This window comes from Diabrotica undecimpunctata, chromosome 1 (assembly GCF_040954645.1).
Source record: "Diabrotica undecimpunctata isolate CICGRU chromosome 1, icDiaUnde3, whole genome shotgun sequence".
NCBI lineage: Eukaryota > Metazoa > Arthropoda > Insecta > Coleoptera > Chrysomelidae > Diabrotica > Diabrotica undecimpunctata.
Genome location: NC_092803.1, coordinates 103,530,243 through 103,552,475, shown reverse-complemented (window position 1 = coordinate 103,552,475; position 22,233 = coordinate 103,530,243). Strand labels below are relative to the sequence as shown.

Here is a 22,233-nt window from a genome sequence, read left to right as displayed (position 1 = left end):
AGTTGTATCAGAACATCAAAGAGATTGGGACCAGCACATTCATTTATTCCTAATGGCCTACCGCTCGGCCGTGAATGAAACTACAGGCCAGACTCCAGCCTGCCTTATGTTAGGTCGTGAAGTTCGTTTGCCCTGCGACCTAGAGTTTGGCTGCAGACCTTCCGAAGAACATGTTGCAAGCGAAGATTATGTCGACCGCCTGAAGTTAAGAATGAATAACATTCATGAACTTGCCCGACAATACATCCAGTTAGCCAGTGACAGAATGAAAGATCAATATGATTCTCGATGCAAGAGTGAAAGCTATGAAGTAGGTGATCTTGTTTGGCTTTATAATCCACAACGTCGTCGAGGCTTGTCTCCCAAACTGCAAAGACAATGGGAAGGTCCGTATGAAATTAAAAAGAGAATAAATGACGTAATATAACGAATTAAGAAGTTGCCGAAAGGTAAACCAAAAGTAGTTCACATAAATCGTCTTGCACCATATACTGGCTCAAATGAAACAGAAGAAGCAAGAACCCTTCAACATGAGATCAAAGATGACCGGCGACCAAGCTTTAATGAATTTATGTCAAATTACGCAGACAGAAAGAGTGCTAGATTCGGCGTGACGACAGAAGTTCAGCAGGATCTTTTTAGTGTTCCGCATAACGTCTCTCTAGCCCACTGTGTTGCCCAAGATCTTGAGATGACTAAAGGAATCTCATCTGTATTCTATAGGAAGTTCGGTCGTTTGGACGAGTTAAAAAACCAGCAGCCCAAAGTTGGAAGAGTACTGAGATTAGAAGATGGTCCTCGATCTTTGCTGTATATGGTGACCAGGAAGTCGTATACAGACAGGGCAAGCTACGAGGATATATGGCGTGCTCTAACTAATTTGAAGAAAATCGTGTGCAATTATGACATCAAGAATTTGGCCTTACCCACGATAGGCCATGCACTAGAAAATCTGGACTGAAAGATTGTCAGAAGCATGCTTGAAGTGATCTTTCAAGAAACCGGCGTACAAATTACTGTGTGTTGTATTAACCCGAAGAGATCGTGTCCTTCAAAGTCTGTAGACTGTTATTTCTTCTTGAGGGGTTCATGCAGAGCTGGAGAGCTCTGTAGATTTCGCCATCCTGGGCCTACATCTGGAGTTGCTGATCGGGAAGCTCAGATCTAAGAGGGGAGCAGTGTAACGAAATAGCCCATCTCCGATACGTCATAATTATTCTTAGAAGGATGAATCTAGAAAACGTAAGAATCGGCATTTCAATAGCGCCCGTCTTTCGATACGGTTTCGATGAGACGAATTAGAGGTGGGACTACCCCAGAATATTCTCGAACATAATACTTTTGATATATATATATATATATATATATATATATATATATATATATATATATATAGATATATATATATATATATATATATATATATATATATATATATATATATATATATATATATTGAATTTGAAATTTCCGCGGGAGCTATATGTGGTTTCAGTTGTTTTCCGGGTTTGACCCCGCGGTTAAATATTTTTGGTTTTTAGAAAAACCATTGTTTTGGCGACGTTTCGGCAAGGTCACACTTGCCATTGTCAAGTCAGATTAGTTCTGCTTCGTCTTGATGTTCCAGGCGAACTTGGTTCGCCTGGAACCACATTGAATATTGACAAAAATTCAAAAACTTACTATGAAAATATTATTTAAAAAAGTTAATGAGGGGTGTTAATAATAATATACCCAAAATTAGAGCTGTTTTTCCATTGTGATAGTCAGTACGACTCCCACTTTTTTTTTAATCCACCTTAACACTCGAGTCTTCATTTCTCAGAACACATAAAAGCCATAATACCCATCAGGAGTTCCAGGTTTCTATCTTTTATCGTCTCAGAGTCTTAAATTTTCCCAGAAAATGCAAAACAAAGAAGAAATTAAAAAAAGAGTAGAGAAATTGCCTAATTTTTTTATTTTACTTTTTTTTTGGAATCTATTACTTAAAGTAATACCTTTTCCAAAAGGGAGTTTATTTTTGAAAATGATATGTCATTTTATGTTTAAGTTGAACGTGAGCGAATTTTTTTCCTGCATTCACATTTTGTGGCCATGTTATGGCATCTGCTTTATAACAGTGGAGAAAAAGGTAAGAAAAATTAGAAACTCGGACAACAAAAAATCTCGAGTAAGGATTAAATCAAATTTAATGTTTCTTATTTGTTAAATAGGTTTGCACCATATTACAACTTTTAATATCCCCCTTCATAGAACATCATATGGTAGAAATAATAAGTTCCACAAATACCTATATGATATTTTTGAATAACTCAGCTATGGACTTATTTAACATCAGTATGAGTCAACTTAAGAGGTCTCTTATAATGTCAAATTTCTACCTAGATTTATGATTCACGGAGCCTGGTATTTTCTTTACTGTATTATACTGCCGTTGGGGCTATCCCGTTAATAAATAAATATATAAATTAAAACGTTTCTACAAATAGCAAAAATTATGTCAATAACAAAAATGTTAATTGGTCTCTAACTAGTTTTACAGTATTTTTTTAATAATCTTCTTGTTTGTAGAAGTACAATCTTTAAATTAAATAAATGCTGATGGCGTAAAAACGAAAAAAGAAATTAAATTAAAAACTTTCCATTGGTAAATACTAATGTATAAACCACTATAAAATTTCTAAAATATACATTTAAACTTTTGTTGTTTTAATTGATTCAGTATTATTTTTTGAATAAACCGCATGTGAATAATTTTTTAATTTTAAGTCACCATTACCATTACATAGGCTATGAAAACGTGTACTCGGTTGTATAGAAACTTTCAGTCGATGTCAAAATTTGACCAACAGAACACAAAATGAATGACTCAATTCACTATGCAGTTGGGATTGAGTTCAGTAAATAAAGTATAGTATAAAATCCTTAAGAGCCTGCGTAGCGCAAGCGGTAGGATGCTTGCCTCGCAAGCCGGTGGTCCGGGGTTCGAATCCCACCGCCGGCAAGAACATCTAGACATTTTAAAAATGTCTATAGGCCCCAGGTCGACTCAGCCTGAATAAAAATGAGTACCTTGGGTAAAACCAGGGGTAATAATAGACGGTTGAAGCGTAGCACTGGCCATGTTACCTTCTTTGTATACCGTAGGCCCTAGATATAGCAGACTACCCTGCTATACTCCCAAAGCCGCGACAGCGGTATAAAACGGGAGACTATTATTATTATAAAATCCTTTATTAAGTTTAAAAGTTTAAAAAAGGTCATTTTCAAATGGCTGTATAGGTGCTTTGTCAATACTTAAAAGTGTTTTTATGGTGTCATTATCTTCGTAAGGTGTAATTTTTATGTTTTTAAAAAAGAATATTAATTTGTATATGTTTACTTATAAATAAATGATAACGAATGAAGTACCATTTTCGCCATATAAAATTATCTCCGTCGTTTTAACTTTTACAAAAAAACAAAGTGCATCATCTGCAAGGTTATGAAAAAACACATCTTAAAAAAAAGAAGTTTGTACGACCCATTAATTTTTTTTTAATTCACAGCGCAATTGTTTATAAACATTAAAAGTAGAAATTTCTTTCAAGCTCATGAAAAGTAAAAACGGAACTTCATACAGAGCGTGTTTGAATATTTGCAATATCTCGGGTTCTACGAGTACGTAACGTAGAGCCATCTTTTTGATTTGGGTAGTTCTTGTAAATTATAGCGTAGATGCAGACAAATTTATATTCAAGGCCAGGTTGCTCGCGTCGTAGAGTCGTTTCAACCATAAAGAAGCTGTGTATTATTTTTCAAATCCAAGTATAATTATAGTAGATAATATATTATTATTGTTGGGCGCCATTTTTGTAGAAATCTTCCAAAGGAACAAAAAAATATTGACAGTTCAGAATTATATTAAAATACCAATTTGTGTTTACCATCTCAAGAAAAGAAAAGTAAAACCACAAATAAAAATAAGTTCCAGTACCAAAAACATACTTCTACTATGTACATCTGACCACACAAAGACAGAAAATTAACATGACAGAAGGAACATAACAATATTTTCTCTCTATATTCTCAACAAATAGGCCTTAGCCAGAGATAAACGAAGTCATATCATTATTTCCTTATACTTGCAAAACAAAAGAACCACGGACTGCAAAATATCGAAAACATTTTCTTTTTCAGGAAATCAGTTTTCCTTTCAAAGTATGAAAAATTTTAACAAATAAAAAAAAATTATCAGATAACAGATTTAGATATTATATCAAAAACATCCAAAATTACAGAACTCAACTTCACATCCACTAAAAAAATATTTCGCATCAGTATTCAGCACGAATCCAGATAACACATTTTAAAATTAGGTCGGAACAGTCTGTATATAGATATAATTTTCCCAGCTGTTTGCTGTATATACAAACCATGAAACAAGGTCAAGAAATAGAATTCACTTAATTGATTTTTCAAATAACAAACGCTAAGAGCAAGTTGTTTATTTAAAATAAACACATCGAGGATTATAATTATTAGGGTTCTATAAATAAATCTCTTTGCATTCCAAATATCGGCGGATAAAAACTTGGATGATTCAATTCCTAAATTCCAGTCTGTTAAAATAAATCTAAAGATCCCGAAAACGTCAACAGAATTAGACAAAAGGCCAAATAAAGCCACAGTATATAGATAAATAAAAGACTAAACTGCAAAGAAAAGGAATTGAGAACTAGAATACCTACAAATTGTTTAAACATATTAGCCCGTATAACTCAACAGGTTTCAATCCCATCTAAAAATATATGTACCACACATCAGAAGATAAAAACTCAGATATGACATCATTATACACAAACAACTATGAATCTTAAAAATAAAATATAAACAGAAATCAATCATGTAACATTAAGAAGCCCCACGTTACAGCGTCAATTTTGTAGGAATATTCAAAAGCCTGAAAAATTCCCCACGTTGGGCGCCAATTTTGTAGCGTATATGCATACAAATTTATATTCAAGGCCAGGTTGCCCGCGTCGTAGAGAAAGGGCGTGGTTTTTTCAACCATATAGAAGCTGTGTATTATTTTTGAAATCCAAGTATAATTATAGTAGATAATATATTATTTTTGTAGAAATCTTCCAAAGAAACAAAAAAATATTGACAGTTCAGAATTATATTAAAATACCAATTTGTGTTTACAGTTTACAGTATTTAATTACCATGAGGAGTGTTTATACAAAACTAAAAGTAAAATCATGTCGTAAGAAAACAAACATTTACATCACGGCGTTTAGTAATTAAGAAAATGAATTTATATTTTATCCCAAACTTCGAAATTCGTTCACATAAAAAATACTGTTATTTATTATCTAGAATATCTATTATAATTAAATTAATAATAAGCACTTCACTGTTTCTTTTTAAGTTCGTAAATATTCCTCGCTTGCTCAATAGAAGAAAAAATATAATAAAAATTGGTACAACCTGAATTATCCAATAGCTGGTAATTTTGAAGAAATTGTTTCTTTTCACTCTCTAATTAGTTGACCAAATGAAACCATTGTGTACGACTCCATTTAAGATCAATATATCACATCATAAAGAGATACTGGGCTGGGATTAGAATACCATGTCACAACTCGATATTTATATTACCTCGAACCAAACATATTTTGTCAATATTCTAGCCTCTCCGATAAGGGTCTAAAGACCAACTGAACAGATTCACGCGTTAGCGGCTTGGCGTTCTGCGAGATAAAAAGATGATGCTCCGATGCTAGAAATTTTAGCTGGGAAGCAATACGAGTGACAAGTTGACAAACGGTCTCATCTAACGAATATATTAGAAATCACGTTAGAGTCCTTGAGGTAATTAAAAGTACTTGGCAGATAGATGGCGGAAGCAATTTTATTAAAAAAAATTTAATCGAAATTATAATGAATTTTCGGAATCTTTTGAAACGGTTACAAAATAATAAGTTCTTACATATATTTTCACCCCTATAAAACGACCACCAGCCCCTAAAAATTTAGAGTTTATAATTTTTTTCTTTTTTTTTACATTTTTTCTGTTTGTTCATTTTTTTACTGTTTTTATTAATCAATGAAATTTTCTATCTATGTTGAATATATTTTGAAATTATATGATGTTTGAAACCCCTTGAAAAACCAATTCTATTTATAAAAATAAATTTTTCTTTATGAAATTGTTTTTTCACTTTTTTCTTTTTATTACTTATAGTTCTTTTTTCAAAAGAGAAATAATCATTTTAAATTTTTAAAATAAATGGTTTATAATCACTTTTGACTGTTTTATAAAAGTATATACATTATTGTTAATTATTTTTATTAACCTTGTAACCATTTCAACCCCTAAAAACAATTTAGATTAAATACTAATATTAATAAAAATAGTAAAAAAATTAACAAATCGAAAAAACGCAAAAAAAATGAAAAAAAAAATAATTTTTGGGGGTTAGTGGTGGTTTTATAGGGGTGAAAATATGTTTGAACTTATTTTTTATGCGAGCTACTCCAAATCAAAAAACAAAGAAGAAGGCTCTACGTTACGTAGAACCCGAGCCCGAGATAATGCAAATTTTCAAAGGCGCTCAGTTCAGTGTTCATGAGCTTGAAAGAAATTTACCCCACCATGTGACCTCGGTGACCTTCCTTTTGGTTTACCAACTTTAACAAGTTTCCACAATGTTAATTATATTGTTACGATAAATTCTGACCCAAAACTAAAGCTATTTCAAGGTAAAGTCAATTATCTGGGTCATATAGTCAGTAAAGAAGGAGTGGCCGTGGATAAGGGAAAAATTGATTCCATTAAGGAATGGCCAGTACCAACGGACAAACGTCAAGTTAGAAGTTTTCTTGGACTATGTACTTACTACCGAAGGTTTATTAAGAAGTTTGCAGATATCGCTAAGCCATTAACGCGACTTACAGAGGAAGCAAGAGAATACCGCTGGGATACAGACTGCCAAAATGCCTTTGAGACCTTAAAAAAACATTTAATAACAGCACCAATTTTAGGGTATCCACTGCCAGAAGGGGAGTTCATCTTAGATACGGATGCAAGTAATGTGGGAATTGGAGAAGTGCTGTATCAGATTCAAGGAGGACAGGAACGAGTCCTCGGATATTTTAGTATTCTTTCAAAACCTGAGCGGAATTATTGCGTCACGAGAAGTAGAACTTCTAGCAGTAGTTAAATCAGTAGAGCACTTCTAACAATACCTTTATGGTAGGAAGTTTCTAATCCGAACCGACCATGCCGCCCTTAAATGGTTGATGCAATTTAAGAATCCAGAGGGTCAGATAGCCAGGTGGATCGAACGACTCCAAGAATACGATTTTAAGATTGAGCACCGGGCCGGAGTTAGTTACAGAAACGCTGATTCTCTTTCCAGAAGGCCATGCCCAGCAGAGTGTTCCCACTGCAACAAAACGGAATCCAAGGAAGCAGCAGTGCTAAGAACGACGATTGTCAACGACGACTGGACGCCTACTAAGATAAGGGAAGAACAAGAGAGAGATCCAGTTATACAGAAAATCCGAAAATGGAAAGAGAAAAACCGTCGACCACCTTGGCAGGAAATATCAAACCTATGCTCAATAGTTAAGACGTATTGGGCCCAGTGGGACTCATTTATCATCGAAGATGGCTTGCTCAAACGAGTCCTGGAAAATGATGATGGTTCAGAAAAGAGAAGACAGTTGGTGATCCCAAAGAGCAGAATAGTCGAAGTACTTCGTCAGTTACACGACAGTCCATCAGGAGGGCATTTTGGTGTAAAGAAGACCCTTCAGCGAATTCGGGAACGGTTTTATTGGATGAACAGTTCCGACGATGTAAAAGACTGGTGTAAGAAATGTACTATTTGTGCTACGAGTAACGGGCCTTATCGAAAAAGGAGAGCCCCTATGAGACAATATAATGTTGGAAGCCCGTTTGAAAGAATAGCTTTTTACATCGCTGGGCCATTTTCAGAAAGTGAAAATGGAGGCAAGTACATGTTGGTAGTAATGGATTTCTTTACTAAGTGGGTCGAGATTTACGCACTTCCAGACCAGAAAGCCGCCACCGTTGCAGATAAGTTGATCCAAGAATATATCAGCCGATTTGGAGTGCCTTTGGAGATCCATAGTGACCAAGGCAGAAAATTCGAAAGTGATCTATTCCAAGGAATATGTGATAGACTAGGCATGAAGAAAACAAGAACTACAGCATATCATCCGCAATCGGATGGTATGGTAGAACGAATAAATAGGACAGTTGGCAAGTATTTGACAAAGATGGTGTCCGATCATCAGCGAGACTGGGACCAATACCTTCCGTTCTTCACAATGGCCTACAGATCTGCTGTTAACGAATCAACAGGCCAGACACCAGCCAGAGTCCTATTCGGACGCGAAATGCGACTACCTTGTGATCTAGAGTTTGGGTGTCGACCTGGAGAAGATGTAGCAGGTGAAGATTATGTGATCGAATTACGAAGAAGAATGGACGATGTACATGAGTTGGTCCGTTCCCACCTTCAGATCGCTAGCGACAGAATGAAGAAACGGTACGATACACGAGCCGAAAAGGGTTGCTTTAAGAAAACGACAAAGTCTGGCTCTATAATCCCAAGAAGCGAAAAGGTTGTTCTCCCAAATTGCAGCAGTTTTGGGAAGGCCCATACTTAATTATGGAGAAGATCAACGATGTCATCTACCGAATAAGCAAGATTCCGAGGGGAAAGCCGATGATAGTACACCATAACCGGCTGGCGTCCTTCGAAGGTGGCCACGACGTAGATGAAGAAGTGGAAGTAAACCAAGTCCAAGATGTGTCTGACCTCACGTTTGAGGAATTCATGCAGGTACCGGTAAAGCAAGACATGGTGTTATCACTGAAGAAAAGCAAGATCTACTCGCGCTCCCCGATGACTACTCGCTGGCTCTTACCATCCCGGCCAGTATCAAAGACGCACCAGGGTTGGCATCCGTCTTTCGAAGGAAGTTTGGTCGAGTTGCAGAACTTCAATGCCAAGTGCCAGCTACCGGTAAAACCTTGAAACTCCAAGATGCATCACGTTACCTTTTCTACCTGGTAGAAAAGGTATAGGTAAAGATATATGGAAAAGCCTAAAGAAGAGCAAGAAAGTGAAGAACTGATAAAAGCAACAAAGAGAATATACATGAAAACAACAAATACAGTAAGAATGTTAAATATACAGTCAGAACCATTTGAAACAACTCGAGGAGTTAGATAAATGTAATAGATGAGATAGTGAAAGAATGTAAGAAAACATTCAAGAAATACTGCATCGGTTGGAACAGAATGCAAATGATAAACGCTTAGATGTGTATATTTGCAGACGACATAGTATTAATTGCGGAAACAGCAGAAAAACTGAGATAAAACTTAGAGAAATGGAACCTAGAAGCAAGCAAATACAACTTAAACGTAAACAAAGAGAAGGCTCAGATAATGAAAATATCAAGGATACAAGGGACGTAAGATCAAATAGAAATTATTGACCAACAAAAAATAATACAGACAAATTCATACAAATACTTGGGAACAGTAATCAACAACAAATGAGACATCGAGAACGATTTTAACAACAGAATGGAAAACACAGGAAAGCTATTCCAAGCACTAAATAGAGGATTCCTTAATAACAAAGATATATCAACAAAGACCAAGATGACAATATGCAAAACAATATATAGCCCTACAGTGACATATAGAGCAGAAAATTAGATATTAAACGATCGGAGTAAAAAGAACTGATAGAATCAGAAATGAAGAAATAAGAGAAAGACTCAAAATCAAACCGATACTCGACTCAATCAAGGAGAAAAGTTCGTTAAGAGCTAGGACACTTCAGAAGATTGTAAAATATTGAGATAAAAATTTAATGAACTGTATTATAAACGGCCCAACACCGAAAGGTACAAATGGGTCTACTGATTAAGTAAGTAAAAGTATGCTTGTCTTAGAATTCAAGTGGCTCTGACGGGCATACCAACAGCAGCTATAGAGGCCCTACTGGACCTCCTTCCACTGCACATCGTTAAAAGGGGAGGCGAGATTGGCATATTATAGGCTGCTAGAAAACCTGAGTAACGTAATGGTTAGATCAAGACAGAGTAACATCATAAATAAGATTAGGAATACGGTATGATGATAATTTCTGACCATATGGTACCCAGATACTGGCCTAAAGTACCCACGAGAGGGACGGTGCACAACAAATATATAGCCTAGGCTGCAGGTTTACAACTGGTACACACAGATGGGTCTAAACCTACTGAAGGATCGGGACTATTAATCTACCGTATTGGTGGAAATTTAAACATTTCTATTCGACTACGAAAATATAACTCTGTATTCCAGGCAAATATTTATGCAATATTGCATTAAGCAAGAGAAATTAACATAAGGGCGTTTGACCTAAATCGAAGTCTAGAGACGACTTTATGAGTGTTAAAAGCACCGACCGGCACATACTCACAGTGGGAAAGTATACTCGGTCAAGCACATGGCACAATGTATATTGGACTTACATGCACTAATATGGCAGAAATCCTGCGGAAAACAAGCATGAATCAAATAATAAATAAAAATAAATATAAATACAATCTACTAAAGGTGTTAGAAGACGAACTCAATGTGAAAATAAGATTTCAAGTCGACTCCACTAATGCGTTGTGTGATGTACTATAAGCCAATTGGCAGCAGTACGACCGGTTTATAACACACGGCTCCCAGGAGAAAAAAAATGCATTATGTAACATGTTACAAACCAATAAAAAATAGCAATATTACTACTAAAATTAATATATATATATATATATATATAATACTTACTCTAGTTTTGGGAACAACATTCAGATTCAACTTTTGATCAACTAGTGAGGCTGCAGCTTCTGACAAATATCCTTGATTTGGTATCAAACAAGATCTCCCAAAACAACACGGACAACATAATTTATGCGTCCATTTCGTCCATTTTGGATTCAACCTACCATATGGTTCCTCGTCCTTTGGTTTGAATACGCCGATTGTTTTCTAAAAAATAAATAGTGTTACGAACATGCTTTTGACATGACTCATATAACGGTTACAACTCTAACAAGGCCACAAGAACATTCGCGATCCTTCGAGTGAGAGACAGAACAACAGGTCCCGTAGGCGAATTAGAGGTGGGACAACTCCTGAATGTTCTGGAACTTAATACTTTTGGTATATAAATGACGCGATGTTAGAAGTTAGTTTAGTTGATAAGAGAGTACCGAACTGTAAAGTTATAAATAAATATATGTATATAAATTCGAACCGCTCGTTTTATTTAATCACGCTACAGTTGGTGTTACGGTGTGAGTAAAAAGAAATAAATTCAGCAGTGACTTTTGAAAAAGACTTTGAACTTTTGAAAAGTATTGTTCGTCGGGAACATCTGCGTAGTTCGGTAGTGTCCTTTGTACGAAAGAACATTTAAAAAAAGTACGTGTGTGCCTGACCAAAGATGTTGCTAGTACAACTTTCAGTAAAACAGTTGCGTGAGCAACTGGAAGAACGCGATGAACACTGCAGCGGGTCCAAGAAGATACTCCAAGAACGACTAAAGAATGTTCTTAACAAGAATGGAGATGACCCAGAGACATTCCAGTTTCAGTCAGCGGAAGAAGCAGTTTTAATGAAGATAGAAGAAACTTCTAAAAAAATTGAAGAAACTTCTAAAAAAACTGATGATAAATTCGAGACTGTTTCCAAAAGATTCGATGAAACGTCTCAAATGATTGAAGAAACTTCTAAAAAAATTGAAGAATCTTCTAAAAAAAATGATGATAAATTCGAGACTGTTTCCAAAAGATTCGATGAAACGTCTCAAATGATTGAAGAATCTTCTCGAAAGAATGATGAAAGATTCAATGAAACGTCTCAAACTATTAAAGAAATAGCTAGACAAAACGACGAGAAATTCGAAAATATGTCTAGAAGATTCGACGAAGTATGTAATCAAAACAATGACAAATTTGAAGAAGTCACAAGAACATTCGATAAAGTAGAAGAGAAGATCAAACAGTTAGAGAGCATGATAACTAATACAAAAGTGCTACCACCAGTTAACACAATAGCCTTAGATCCGGTAGTGAAAGAAGAATCACCTAGAGACGAAACGACACATAATATGAGATTCAAATTGCCACCATTTGATGGAAAGTCTTCTTGGTCCATATACCTTAGACAATTTGAAGCTATTGCGACAGCCAATCATTGGACAGAACAAGAAAAAGCTGTTTCCTTGACTGCTGCTTTACGAGGTGATGCTGCGGATATCCTAAGATCGATTCCTAAGGGTCAAGAAAAATGTTACCAGACCTTGTTCACCCGACTAGACAAACGTTACGGAGATGCCCATCTACAACAAGTCTACAAGGCGCAACTAAGAAGTAGAATTCAACGAGCAAGTGAAAATTTGCAAGAGTTTGAAGCAGATGTTGCTCGTATAGTGCGGTTGGCTTATCCGGAAGTACCAGACAACATTTTAGAAGAAATTGCTGTAGATACCTTCGTCAATGGGTTAAAAGAAAGTGAATTACAGAAAGTTTTACGACTAGCAAGACCGAAAGTTCTAGATGAAGCGCTTGCTATTGCCTTGGAACATGAAACAGCCAGTCAAACTTCACGGAGTCATCGAGTAAGAACCATTGAAGAAGGCGACGAACCAAACGATGAACGTCTGGAAGAAATGGTGCGAAAAGTAGTTCGTAACACGATGCCGAAGAGACGCGAGCCCAGATGTTGGAATTGCGGTGACGTAGGTCATATTCGCCGTAATTGCAAGAAAATGATACAACAGTCGGAAAACTAGAACGGGTCGACAACAAGGGGCAACTGCCGACCTCGAGAAACACAGCCCCCATAGTAACTGTGAACATTACGTCCTCAGGTGGAATTCATAGCTTGTACATAGAGGGTCGTATCAATAATAAATGTAGATCGTTTTTGGTAGATACAGGTGCAACGAGAACTATTGCACGGCCAGAAGTAGTACGAGGCCATCTTAAATTATTGCCCGCAACAGTAAAGCTTAGAACAGCAACTGGTGAGATAATTAATACATATGGCGAGGCTAATATGTCAGTATCCATTGGCCAGACCACAGTGAAACATACAGTATTAATTGCAGAGATCTCCGATGAGTTCATATTGGGGATGGATTTACTAAGGAAAGTTGGGGCTGTATTGAATGTCAAAGATGGAGTTCTCGAGATCAGTGGAGAAGAGTTGCCGTTTCATGAAGACAAAGAAGATGTTATCAGCTTAATAACGACTTGTGACGTAACAATACCCGGTAATAGTGAGAAAATTTTGATGACCAGACCTGATGGTTACTGCCGAGAGGGAAGTTTGAGGATGGTCGAAGATGTGAATAATGCCGAGTTCCTAACGGCAAAAGCTTTGGTGAGAATTCGAGATGTCGTTCCTGTAAGAGTTATGAATTTAAAGGGAACTGCTATTAAGTTAAGTAAAAGAACTTTGATCGGACAGTGTGTTCCCGTGGCTTCGATTTGTTCCATGAATACTAATGAGAAACCGTCGAAATCTAAGTATCCAAAGGAGCTTGTTGAGACGATGATTAAAACGTGCCAAGATCTTGATGATGAACGAACTAAAAAAGTGAAGTCTATGCTGATAGAATTTCAAGATGTTTTTGCCATGGATAAGAAGGATAATGGCAAAACAAGCATAGTAAAGCATAAAATTAATACCGGAGACGCTCAGCCAATCAGACAACAACCTAGACGACTTCCATTTGCGAAAAGAGATGAAGCCGAAGACATCATCAAAGATATGAACAAACAAGGGGTAATTGAACCATCAAATAGTCCATGGACATCACCAGTAGTGCTAGTAAAGAAGAAAGATGGTTCAACACGTTTTTGTATTGACTACCGACAGCTCAATGCAGTAACTAAAAAAGATAGTTATCCTTTGCCCAGAATAGACGATACTTTGGATACACTTTCTGGTTCTCGTTGGTTCTCCACACTCGATCTGAAAAGTGGATATTGGCAAGTAGACATGGAGCCAGCTGATCGTGAAAAAAACCGCATTCTCGATAGGATCAGGGCTTTGGCAGTTCACAGTTATGCCCTTTGGTTTATGTAATGCCCCGGCCACATTTGAAAGATTAATGGAGGCAGTTTTAAGAGGTCTAACATGGAAAACATGCCTGGTTTATTTGGATGATGTAATTGTAGTTGGAAGATCCTTCGATGAACATGCCAATAACCTAACAGAAGTCTTTCAACGATTGCGGGCAGCGAATCTGAAGTTGAGTCCGAAGAAATGTCACTTGTTTCGACGAGAAGTGAAGTACTTGGGACATATTGTAGCAAGTAATGGTGTAACAGCTGATCCTGAAAAACTTGCAGCAATTAAGGATTGGCCAGTACCAAGAGATAAACACGAAATTAGGAGTTTTCTTGGCCTATGTACATATTACCGACGTTTTGTCAAAGGATTTGCCAACATCTCCAAGCCATTAACAAAGTTGACAGAAGAAGGCAAAGAATATACATGGAGCGAAGAGTGTCAAAGAGCTTTCGAACACTTACAAATGGCTCTGATCAGCGCGCCGATTTTAAGCTACCCTAGACAGGCAGGAAAATTTGTGTTGGACACAGATGCAAGCAACAGTGCAATAGGAGCTGTTCTATCCCAAATCCAAGATGGGCAGGAGAAAGTCATCGCTTACTTTAGCAAAGTCTTGTCAAAACCAGAAAGAAACTATTGCGTTACCAGGAGAGAATTGCTAGGCGTAGTGAAGGCTTGTGAGCATTTCCATAAATACTTGTATGGCAGAAAGTTTCTTCTTCGCACGGATCACTCTGCTCTAAAATGGCTCCTACAATTTCGTAATCCAGAGGGCCAGATGGCAAGATGGTTAGAACGATTACAAGAATATGATTACGAGATCGAACACAGGGCTGGCAGAGTTCATTCAAATGCTGATGCCCTTTCGAGACGGCCGTGCAGTGCAAATTGTAATCACTGTCTTAAATTGGAAGAACGACTTTGCCCCGTGAGACGAACCACCGTCATTAATGAGCAATGGCAGCCTCAACAGCTACAAGACGCTTAAGCAGATGATCCATGTATAAAAAGAGTATTGGATTGGATGCGTCGAAGTGAAAGACCTTCTTGGCATGACATTAGTGCATGTAGTCCAGAAGTCAAGTGTTACTGGAGCCAATGGAATTGCCTAGTGCTGAAAGATGATCTTCTGTATAGAACCTTTGAGAACGATGATGGTACAGAAACTAAGCTTCAGTTGATTGTACCTAAAAGTAAAGTGTCAGAAGTATTGCGTCAGTTACATGACGGTGCATCAGGTGGACACTTTGGTATCACGAAGACTCTGCAAAAGGTTCGAGAACGGTTATATTTTGTGAACTTTAAAGATGATGTAAGAAGGTGGTGCCGGAAATGTGAACTGTGTGCAACCAGTAATGGTCCAGTTGGTAAAAAGAGGGCACCCATGAGACAGTACAATGTTGGTAGTCCTATGGAAAGAGTAGCAATCGACATTGCAGGTCCACTTCCAGAGACAAATGATGGAAATAAATATATCCTGGTAGCCATGGATTATTTTACGAAATGGACTGAGGCCTATGCGATACCAAATCAAGAAGCTGCTACCGTTGCAGAGGTACTTGTTAAAGAATTCTTTAGCCGATTTGGTGTTCCCTTGGAGATCCACTCCGACCAAGGGCGAAACTTCGAGTCAACTCTTTTCCAAAACGTTTGTAAATTGATTGGTGTCAATAAGACCAGAACGACACCCTTGCATCCTCAATCAGATGGAATGGTCGAGAGAATGAACCGAACAATGGGTAAACACCTATCCAAGGTTGTATCAGAACACCAAAGAGATTGGGACCAGCACATTCATTTATTCCTAATGGCCTACCGCTCGGCCGTGAATGAAACTACAGGCCAGACTCCAACCTGCCTGATGTTAGGTCGTGAAGTTCGTTTACCCTGCGACCTAGAGTTTGGCTGCAGACCTTCCGAAGAACATGTTGCAAGCGAAGATTATGTCGACCGCTTGAAGTTAAGAATGAACAACATTCATGAACTTGCCCGACAACACATCCAGATAGCCAGTGACAGAATGAAAGATCAATATGATTCTCGATGCAAGAGTGAAAGATATGAAGTAGGTGATCTTGTTTGGCTTTATAATCCACAACGTCGTCGAGGCTTGTCTCCCAAACTGCAAAGACAATGGGAAGGTCCATATGAAATTAAAAAGAAAATAAATGACGTAATATACCGAATTAAGAAGTTGCCGAAAGGTAAACCAAAAGTAGTTCACATAAATCGTCTTGCACCATATGCTGACTCAAATGAAACAGAAGAAGCACGAACCCTTCAACATGAGATCAAAGATGACCGGCGACCAAGCTTTAATGAATTTATGTCAAATTACGCAGAGAGAAAGTGTGCTAGATTCGGTGTGACCACAGAAGTTCAGCAGGATCTTTTTAGTGTTCCGCATAACGTCTCTCTAGCCCACTGTGTTGCCCAAGATCTTGAGATGACTAAAGGAATCTCATCTGTATTTTATAAGAAATTCGGTCGTTTGGACGAGTTAAAAAACCAGCAACCTAAAGTTGGAAGAGTACTGAGATTAGAAGATGGTTCTCGATCTTTGCTATATATGGTGACCAGGAAGTCGTATACAGACAGGGCAAGCTACGAGGATATATGGCGTGCTCTAACTAATTTGAAGAAAATCGTGTGCAATTATGACATCAAGAATTTGGCCTTACCCAAGATAGGCCATGCACTAGAAAATCTGGATTGGAAGATTGTCAGAAGCATGCTTGAAGTAATCTTCCGAGAAACCGGCGTACGAATTACTGTGTGTTGTATTAATCCGAAGAGATCGTGTCTTTCAAAGTCTGTAGACTGTTATTTCTTCTTGAGGGGTTCATGCAGAGCTGGAGAGTCCTGTAGATTCCGCCATCCTGGGCCTACATATAGAGTTACTGATCGGGACGCTCAGATTTAAGAGGGGAGCAGTGTTACGAACATGCTTTTGACATGACTCATATAACGGTTACAACTCTAACAAGGCCACAAGAACATTCGCGATCCTTCGAGTGAGAGACAGAACAACAGGTCACGTAGGCGAATTAGAGGTGGGACAACTCCTGAATGTTCTGGAACTTAATACTTTTGGTATATAAATGACGCGATGTTAGAAGTTAGTTTAGTTGATAAGAGAGTACCGAACTGTAAAGTTATAAATAAATATATGTATATAAATTCGAACCGCTCGTTTTATTTAATCACGCTACAATAGTATAGATATAAATAAAGTAGAAAATACATCATCTGATAAATGGAAAACATACTGAAGATTACTGGTAAAAAATGATATTAGATATTTGGATACAACATAAATACATAATATATTTTCTGTCGGACAATGTAGTAGAATGTAGCAAAGTCGTATAAGCTACTTATCCTTTCTGTACCTGTACCTAACAAAAACTTTTTGTGAATAATCCTAATCTCTTTGAATTCTTAGATCTTATGCCAATTTAATATATTATCTGGTTATTTCAAGAAGATAATAATGTTTGCTTTTTCCAGTTCTATCATATTAAAGCACTGAGATCTTAATTGATATACAATGAGATTCCGCTGAGATCTTAAGCAAATGATTTGTAAAAATATTTCTACAAAAAATCTTAGAATCAATAACTTACAAAACACTACCCCAAATAATAACAACAATAATCCCATCATTACACATAAGAACTTTATAAAGTTCATTCGCTCAACTCGGGCATATTTTGACAGATTCATCGCTGGAAACCTACAACACAAAAGTTGTTTGCAAAAGTTGTTTGATTGCCGGTAATTCGTAACGTTCTATTTTGTTTACTATTTAGTTTGTTTACTATTAATATTGGCTACGGGTACGTGTGCTTGTTTGTATAATAATTTCCAGCCAGTTCTAGTCAGTCAAAAAGTAACTAACTTCGCAAAAAAATAATTACTAAATTCACTAGACAGTTCGGACTGGGAATAGCGAACCGACTATATCATTGCCATACATTAATAGTTTTCCAAAAATAATGTCAAAAATCCTATGGAGATTTAACATAAATGTTGGATATAAATCACCAAAACATCCAATAAATATTTTTCAAAATTTAAACCTATTGTCAATAAAGACTATAAGATGTATAAAATAAATTGTAAAGACTGTAACTCATCTTATATTAGACAGACACATCAATATTTATATAGAATTATTGCACATATAAACTATAAAAACTATAAGGGATAATAAATCTAACACTCCAGCCTTAGCTAAACATTCTTTGGAAAATAACCATTCTTTTGATATGCGAAAATGGTTGCGTTTCGATTTAATTTGAGTTTCTTACCACTCCCTAACACGTGTTTCTGGGTCTTCCCGTCATCAGAGAGAGCTTGTAAGAAAACTCAAACTAAACCAAAACGCACCGACTACTCGGCAATTATAGAAAAAATAATTACCAGAGTATGCTACTAGAGACATCTAGTGATGAAAGATGAAGTTAAATGTGTCGATAGCAATTAAAGTAAATTGTATACTCAGAGTAAATTGTTGATGCATAGTGGAATATAAATATTCCCAGCATCGCTCTTAATGGCTTGATTAAGCGTGAGTATACAATTTACTTTAATTGCTATAGACACATTTAACTTCATCTTTCATCACTAGATGTCTCTAGTAGCATACTCTGGTAATTATTTTTCTATAATTGCCGAGTAGTCGGTGCGTTTTGGTTTAGTTTGAGTTTTCTTACAAGCTCTCTCTGATGACGGGAAGACCCAGAAACACGTGTTAGGGAGTGGTAAGAAACTCAAATTAAATCGAAACGCAACCATTTTCGCATATTTATCGTCCTTACTCGACGCAATGAGTACAAGAAAGATGGTAATTTATATGAGTAAATTGTTGATGCATAGTGGAATATAAATATTCCCAGCATCGCTCTTAATGGCTTGATTAAGCGTGAGTATACAATTTACTTTAATTGCTATCGACACATTTAACTTCATTCTTTTGATATTGAAAATATACAGTTTTTAGGAAGAGAATCAAATTATAATAAAATATGTATATTGTAGATTATGCATATTAAAAGTAGATCAACCTGCATCAATAATAAGACCGATATTATAGATCTCCCCCATACATATTATAATTTAATTAATCAACTATAAAACATTGCTCTGACACTGGTAGAACTTACATCTTGCATATGAATAAACCATGTACGCCAATATTCTTAAAGAATCCGACTGTTTCTGTGGCATTTTAGTTGTAGATAGCAGATAGATTGACAATATAATTTTAAAGTCATCTATTCATAATAAATGTCAGAATTGTCAATATGAATGAGGCTGATAAAATTAAATTATTCTAAGAATTTTTTGTATTACCAAGTAACAAAACAAAACAATTTGTTTCATTCGAAAGATTTCCAAAGTGAAAATCGAAACGTCAAAATAAACGTACTTTAAACTAAAATTGTTGTTAATTCCTAATAAAAATAGTAAATTATATTAAAATGTCACAAGAATTAGCTTCCGAATAATATTAAGTTTTAGTATTTAACACAGTATTAATTGACAATGGCAATTCGCCAAACCGTTTGAACAAAATTAAACTTGTAGCCACTACATAACCAATGACATAATCATGGCATAACCAAAACAAAATCTTTGGTTATACACATTTTTACATAATTTGTACAAAAAAATCTTTTTTGAGGACGATTTCCAGAGTGGAAATCGAAACGTCAAATATTAGTTAATTAAAAATGTGATTTTCATCAACCATTTCATCACAACCAATCATTGTGGCTTAATCCCATAAAAGCATATTTAACCAAAAAGTAATTCTAGAACCTTGAGTAGTTAGTATGTTTTCTGTATTTTTAAAATTTAAATAATATATTTAAAATTAAATACAGTAATTTTATTATTTATTTATTTTTTATATTTTAAACAAATTCAATAAATTATTATGTTTGCTCTTAACGCCATCTGTTAACGTGTTGATAAAGCATAAGTTGTTTACTTGACAAACCTGTCAAATTCAGACCAAATATTAATAATAAAATATATTATATATAATAAAACACCATTTGATATATATATATATATATATATATATATATATATATATATATATATATATATATATATATATTGTGGCTAAACACCCCACACGGGGTTACGCCGCTTAAGCTCTCTAGATCTATGTTACGAGGTAGATCAGTCCTCATTTTCTTTATTTAATTTTTCCTGTTATTTTTCTCCACTGTTTCCTATCTCTGGTTTTTTCTCTCCATTGCCGTACGCCCGCCCTGTTGAGATCATTTGTTACTTCTTGTAGCCATGTAGATCTTGGTCTTCCACGTCTTCTTTTACCAGCTGGTGTCCATTCCAATATTGAAAATATTGTCGTAGATGGTCCTGATCTCCATATATGTCCTAGCCATTTTGCCCTGCTGTTTTATTTTAAAAACTATATCCTCTTTAATTTCGTTTAGTAGTTCATGATTCGTTCTTTGTCTATATTGGTTTTCATTAATTTTTATTGGTTTTATCTTTTTCCAACTTTTTTTTTCTTTATTCCATTTCCACATGTCCCCGTCAATATTTAATTTTTGATAGCCAACTCGGATGTTCTTACCTTTAAGTTTTTCTAATTTTCCAATTTTCCGTATTTCTTGTTGTATCTTCATCTCTTCGTGCGTTAGATCATCATTAATGTATATTTCTGGCTTCGTTGATCTTAGTTTGTAATTATTTCGCATAATTTTTATTTTTTCATTTCTGTCTTTTGTTTTTATAAGACATGTTTGATAGTACATTTAATTATTATATAAACTAAATAATATGTTTAAATATAATAATTATATTTATATAAAATTATTTTTAAACGAGAATTATTATAAAAATTTAAACAGATGATTCAATGCTGTTCTTAATCGGATGACATTTATTTTTATTAAATTTTGACAATCATTACGAATCGAATCTCTTAGTGACAGATATTCTTTTAATTTTTTACTTCTCATTTAATGTCTATATTTTTTTTAGTTATTTTTCATGCATTTTTTAATTTAAACTTGCTTAGAGTAAATATATGATGACTAGAAACGAATTAATCGAAAGTATTGAATCGATGTCAAGAACTATTCTATGACGCTACCCGTGATGACTCTATTTCGTGGCGTTAGTTCCATGACGTTCGCCTCAGCATTTTATTGTAGATAAAAAAAAAATAATACAACACCACTATAGAAGCTTCGCTTCGAAAAAGTTTACTGAAACCCCATAATTACTTTGAAACGTGTCAACAGTGGTACCGAATGAATGCCATGGCTCAGTGTAGGCTATACCGCCATTATTCATTTAGTATTCATTATGCGAAGCGCAAGGATTGATTACTAGAAATGAACCGCAAATTGACGACAAGTGAACGTGTATTCGCGATGTAGATGTGGTAGCGACATAAAAAAACAGCGCTATTGTGAGAAAAAAGGCATTTGATAAAGTCCCACATGGGAAACTAATCGATATCCTAAAAACATCAGGACTCAATGGTAAGGATATAAGACTGATCTCAAACTTATATCCCCAACAAAAAGCAACAGTACGATTAGAAAATGAACTGTCCGAGATGTTAACAGTTGAAAAAGGAGTTAGACAGGGTTGCATATTGTCACCGGCATTATTTAACATATACTCTGAAAACATCTTTAGAGAGGCCTTGGACGAATCAGAAGATGGGATTGCTGTAAATGGTCAACTTATAAACAATATTAGATATGCAGATGATACAGTGATGCTGACAGATAGTGCGCAGGGACTTCAAATGATGATTGATAACGTTGTAGAAGCATGGAATAAATACGGCCTAAAACTAAATTGCAAGAAGATAAAAATAATGATCATTAGTAAGAACACCAACATAAACGTCCAAATTACAATAGGCGATAGACCGTTAGAAAGAGTGGAAAAAATATGATCTTTGGACTGCAATATTAAGGATACTTGAGATCACAGCTACGAAATAAAAACTCGTATTGAAGAGGCCAGAAGCTTTTTCAACAGCCTTAGGAAGATTCTCTGCAACTTATCTTTGT

At 35.7% G+C, this 22,233-nt stretch overlaps 1 protein-coding gene across 2 annotated transcripts in view; it reads right to left on the bottom strand.

Annotated features, from left to right (window-relative positions):
• Pi4KIIalpha (phosphatidylinositol 4-kinase II alpha) overlaps window positions 1-22,233 on the bottom strand; it is a 115,926-nt gene that overhangs the window by 50,043 nt on the left and 43,650 nt on the right. For both annotated transcript variants that reach the window (XM_072545690.1, XM_072545701.1), the window contains exon 3: window positions 10,862-11,062. In XM_072545690.1, the coding sequence (XP_072401791.1) occupies window positions 10,862-11,062 (201 nt within the window). The remainder of the gene's footprint in view (window positions 1-10,861; window positions 11,063-22,233) is intronic.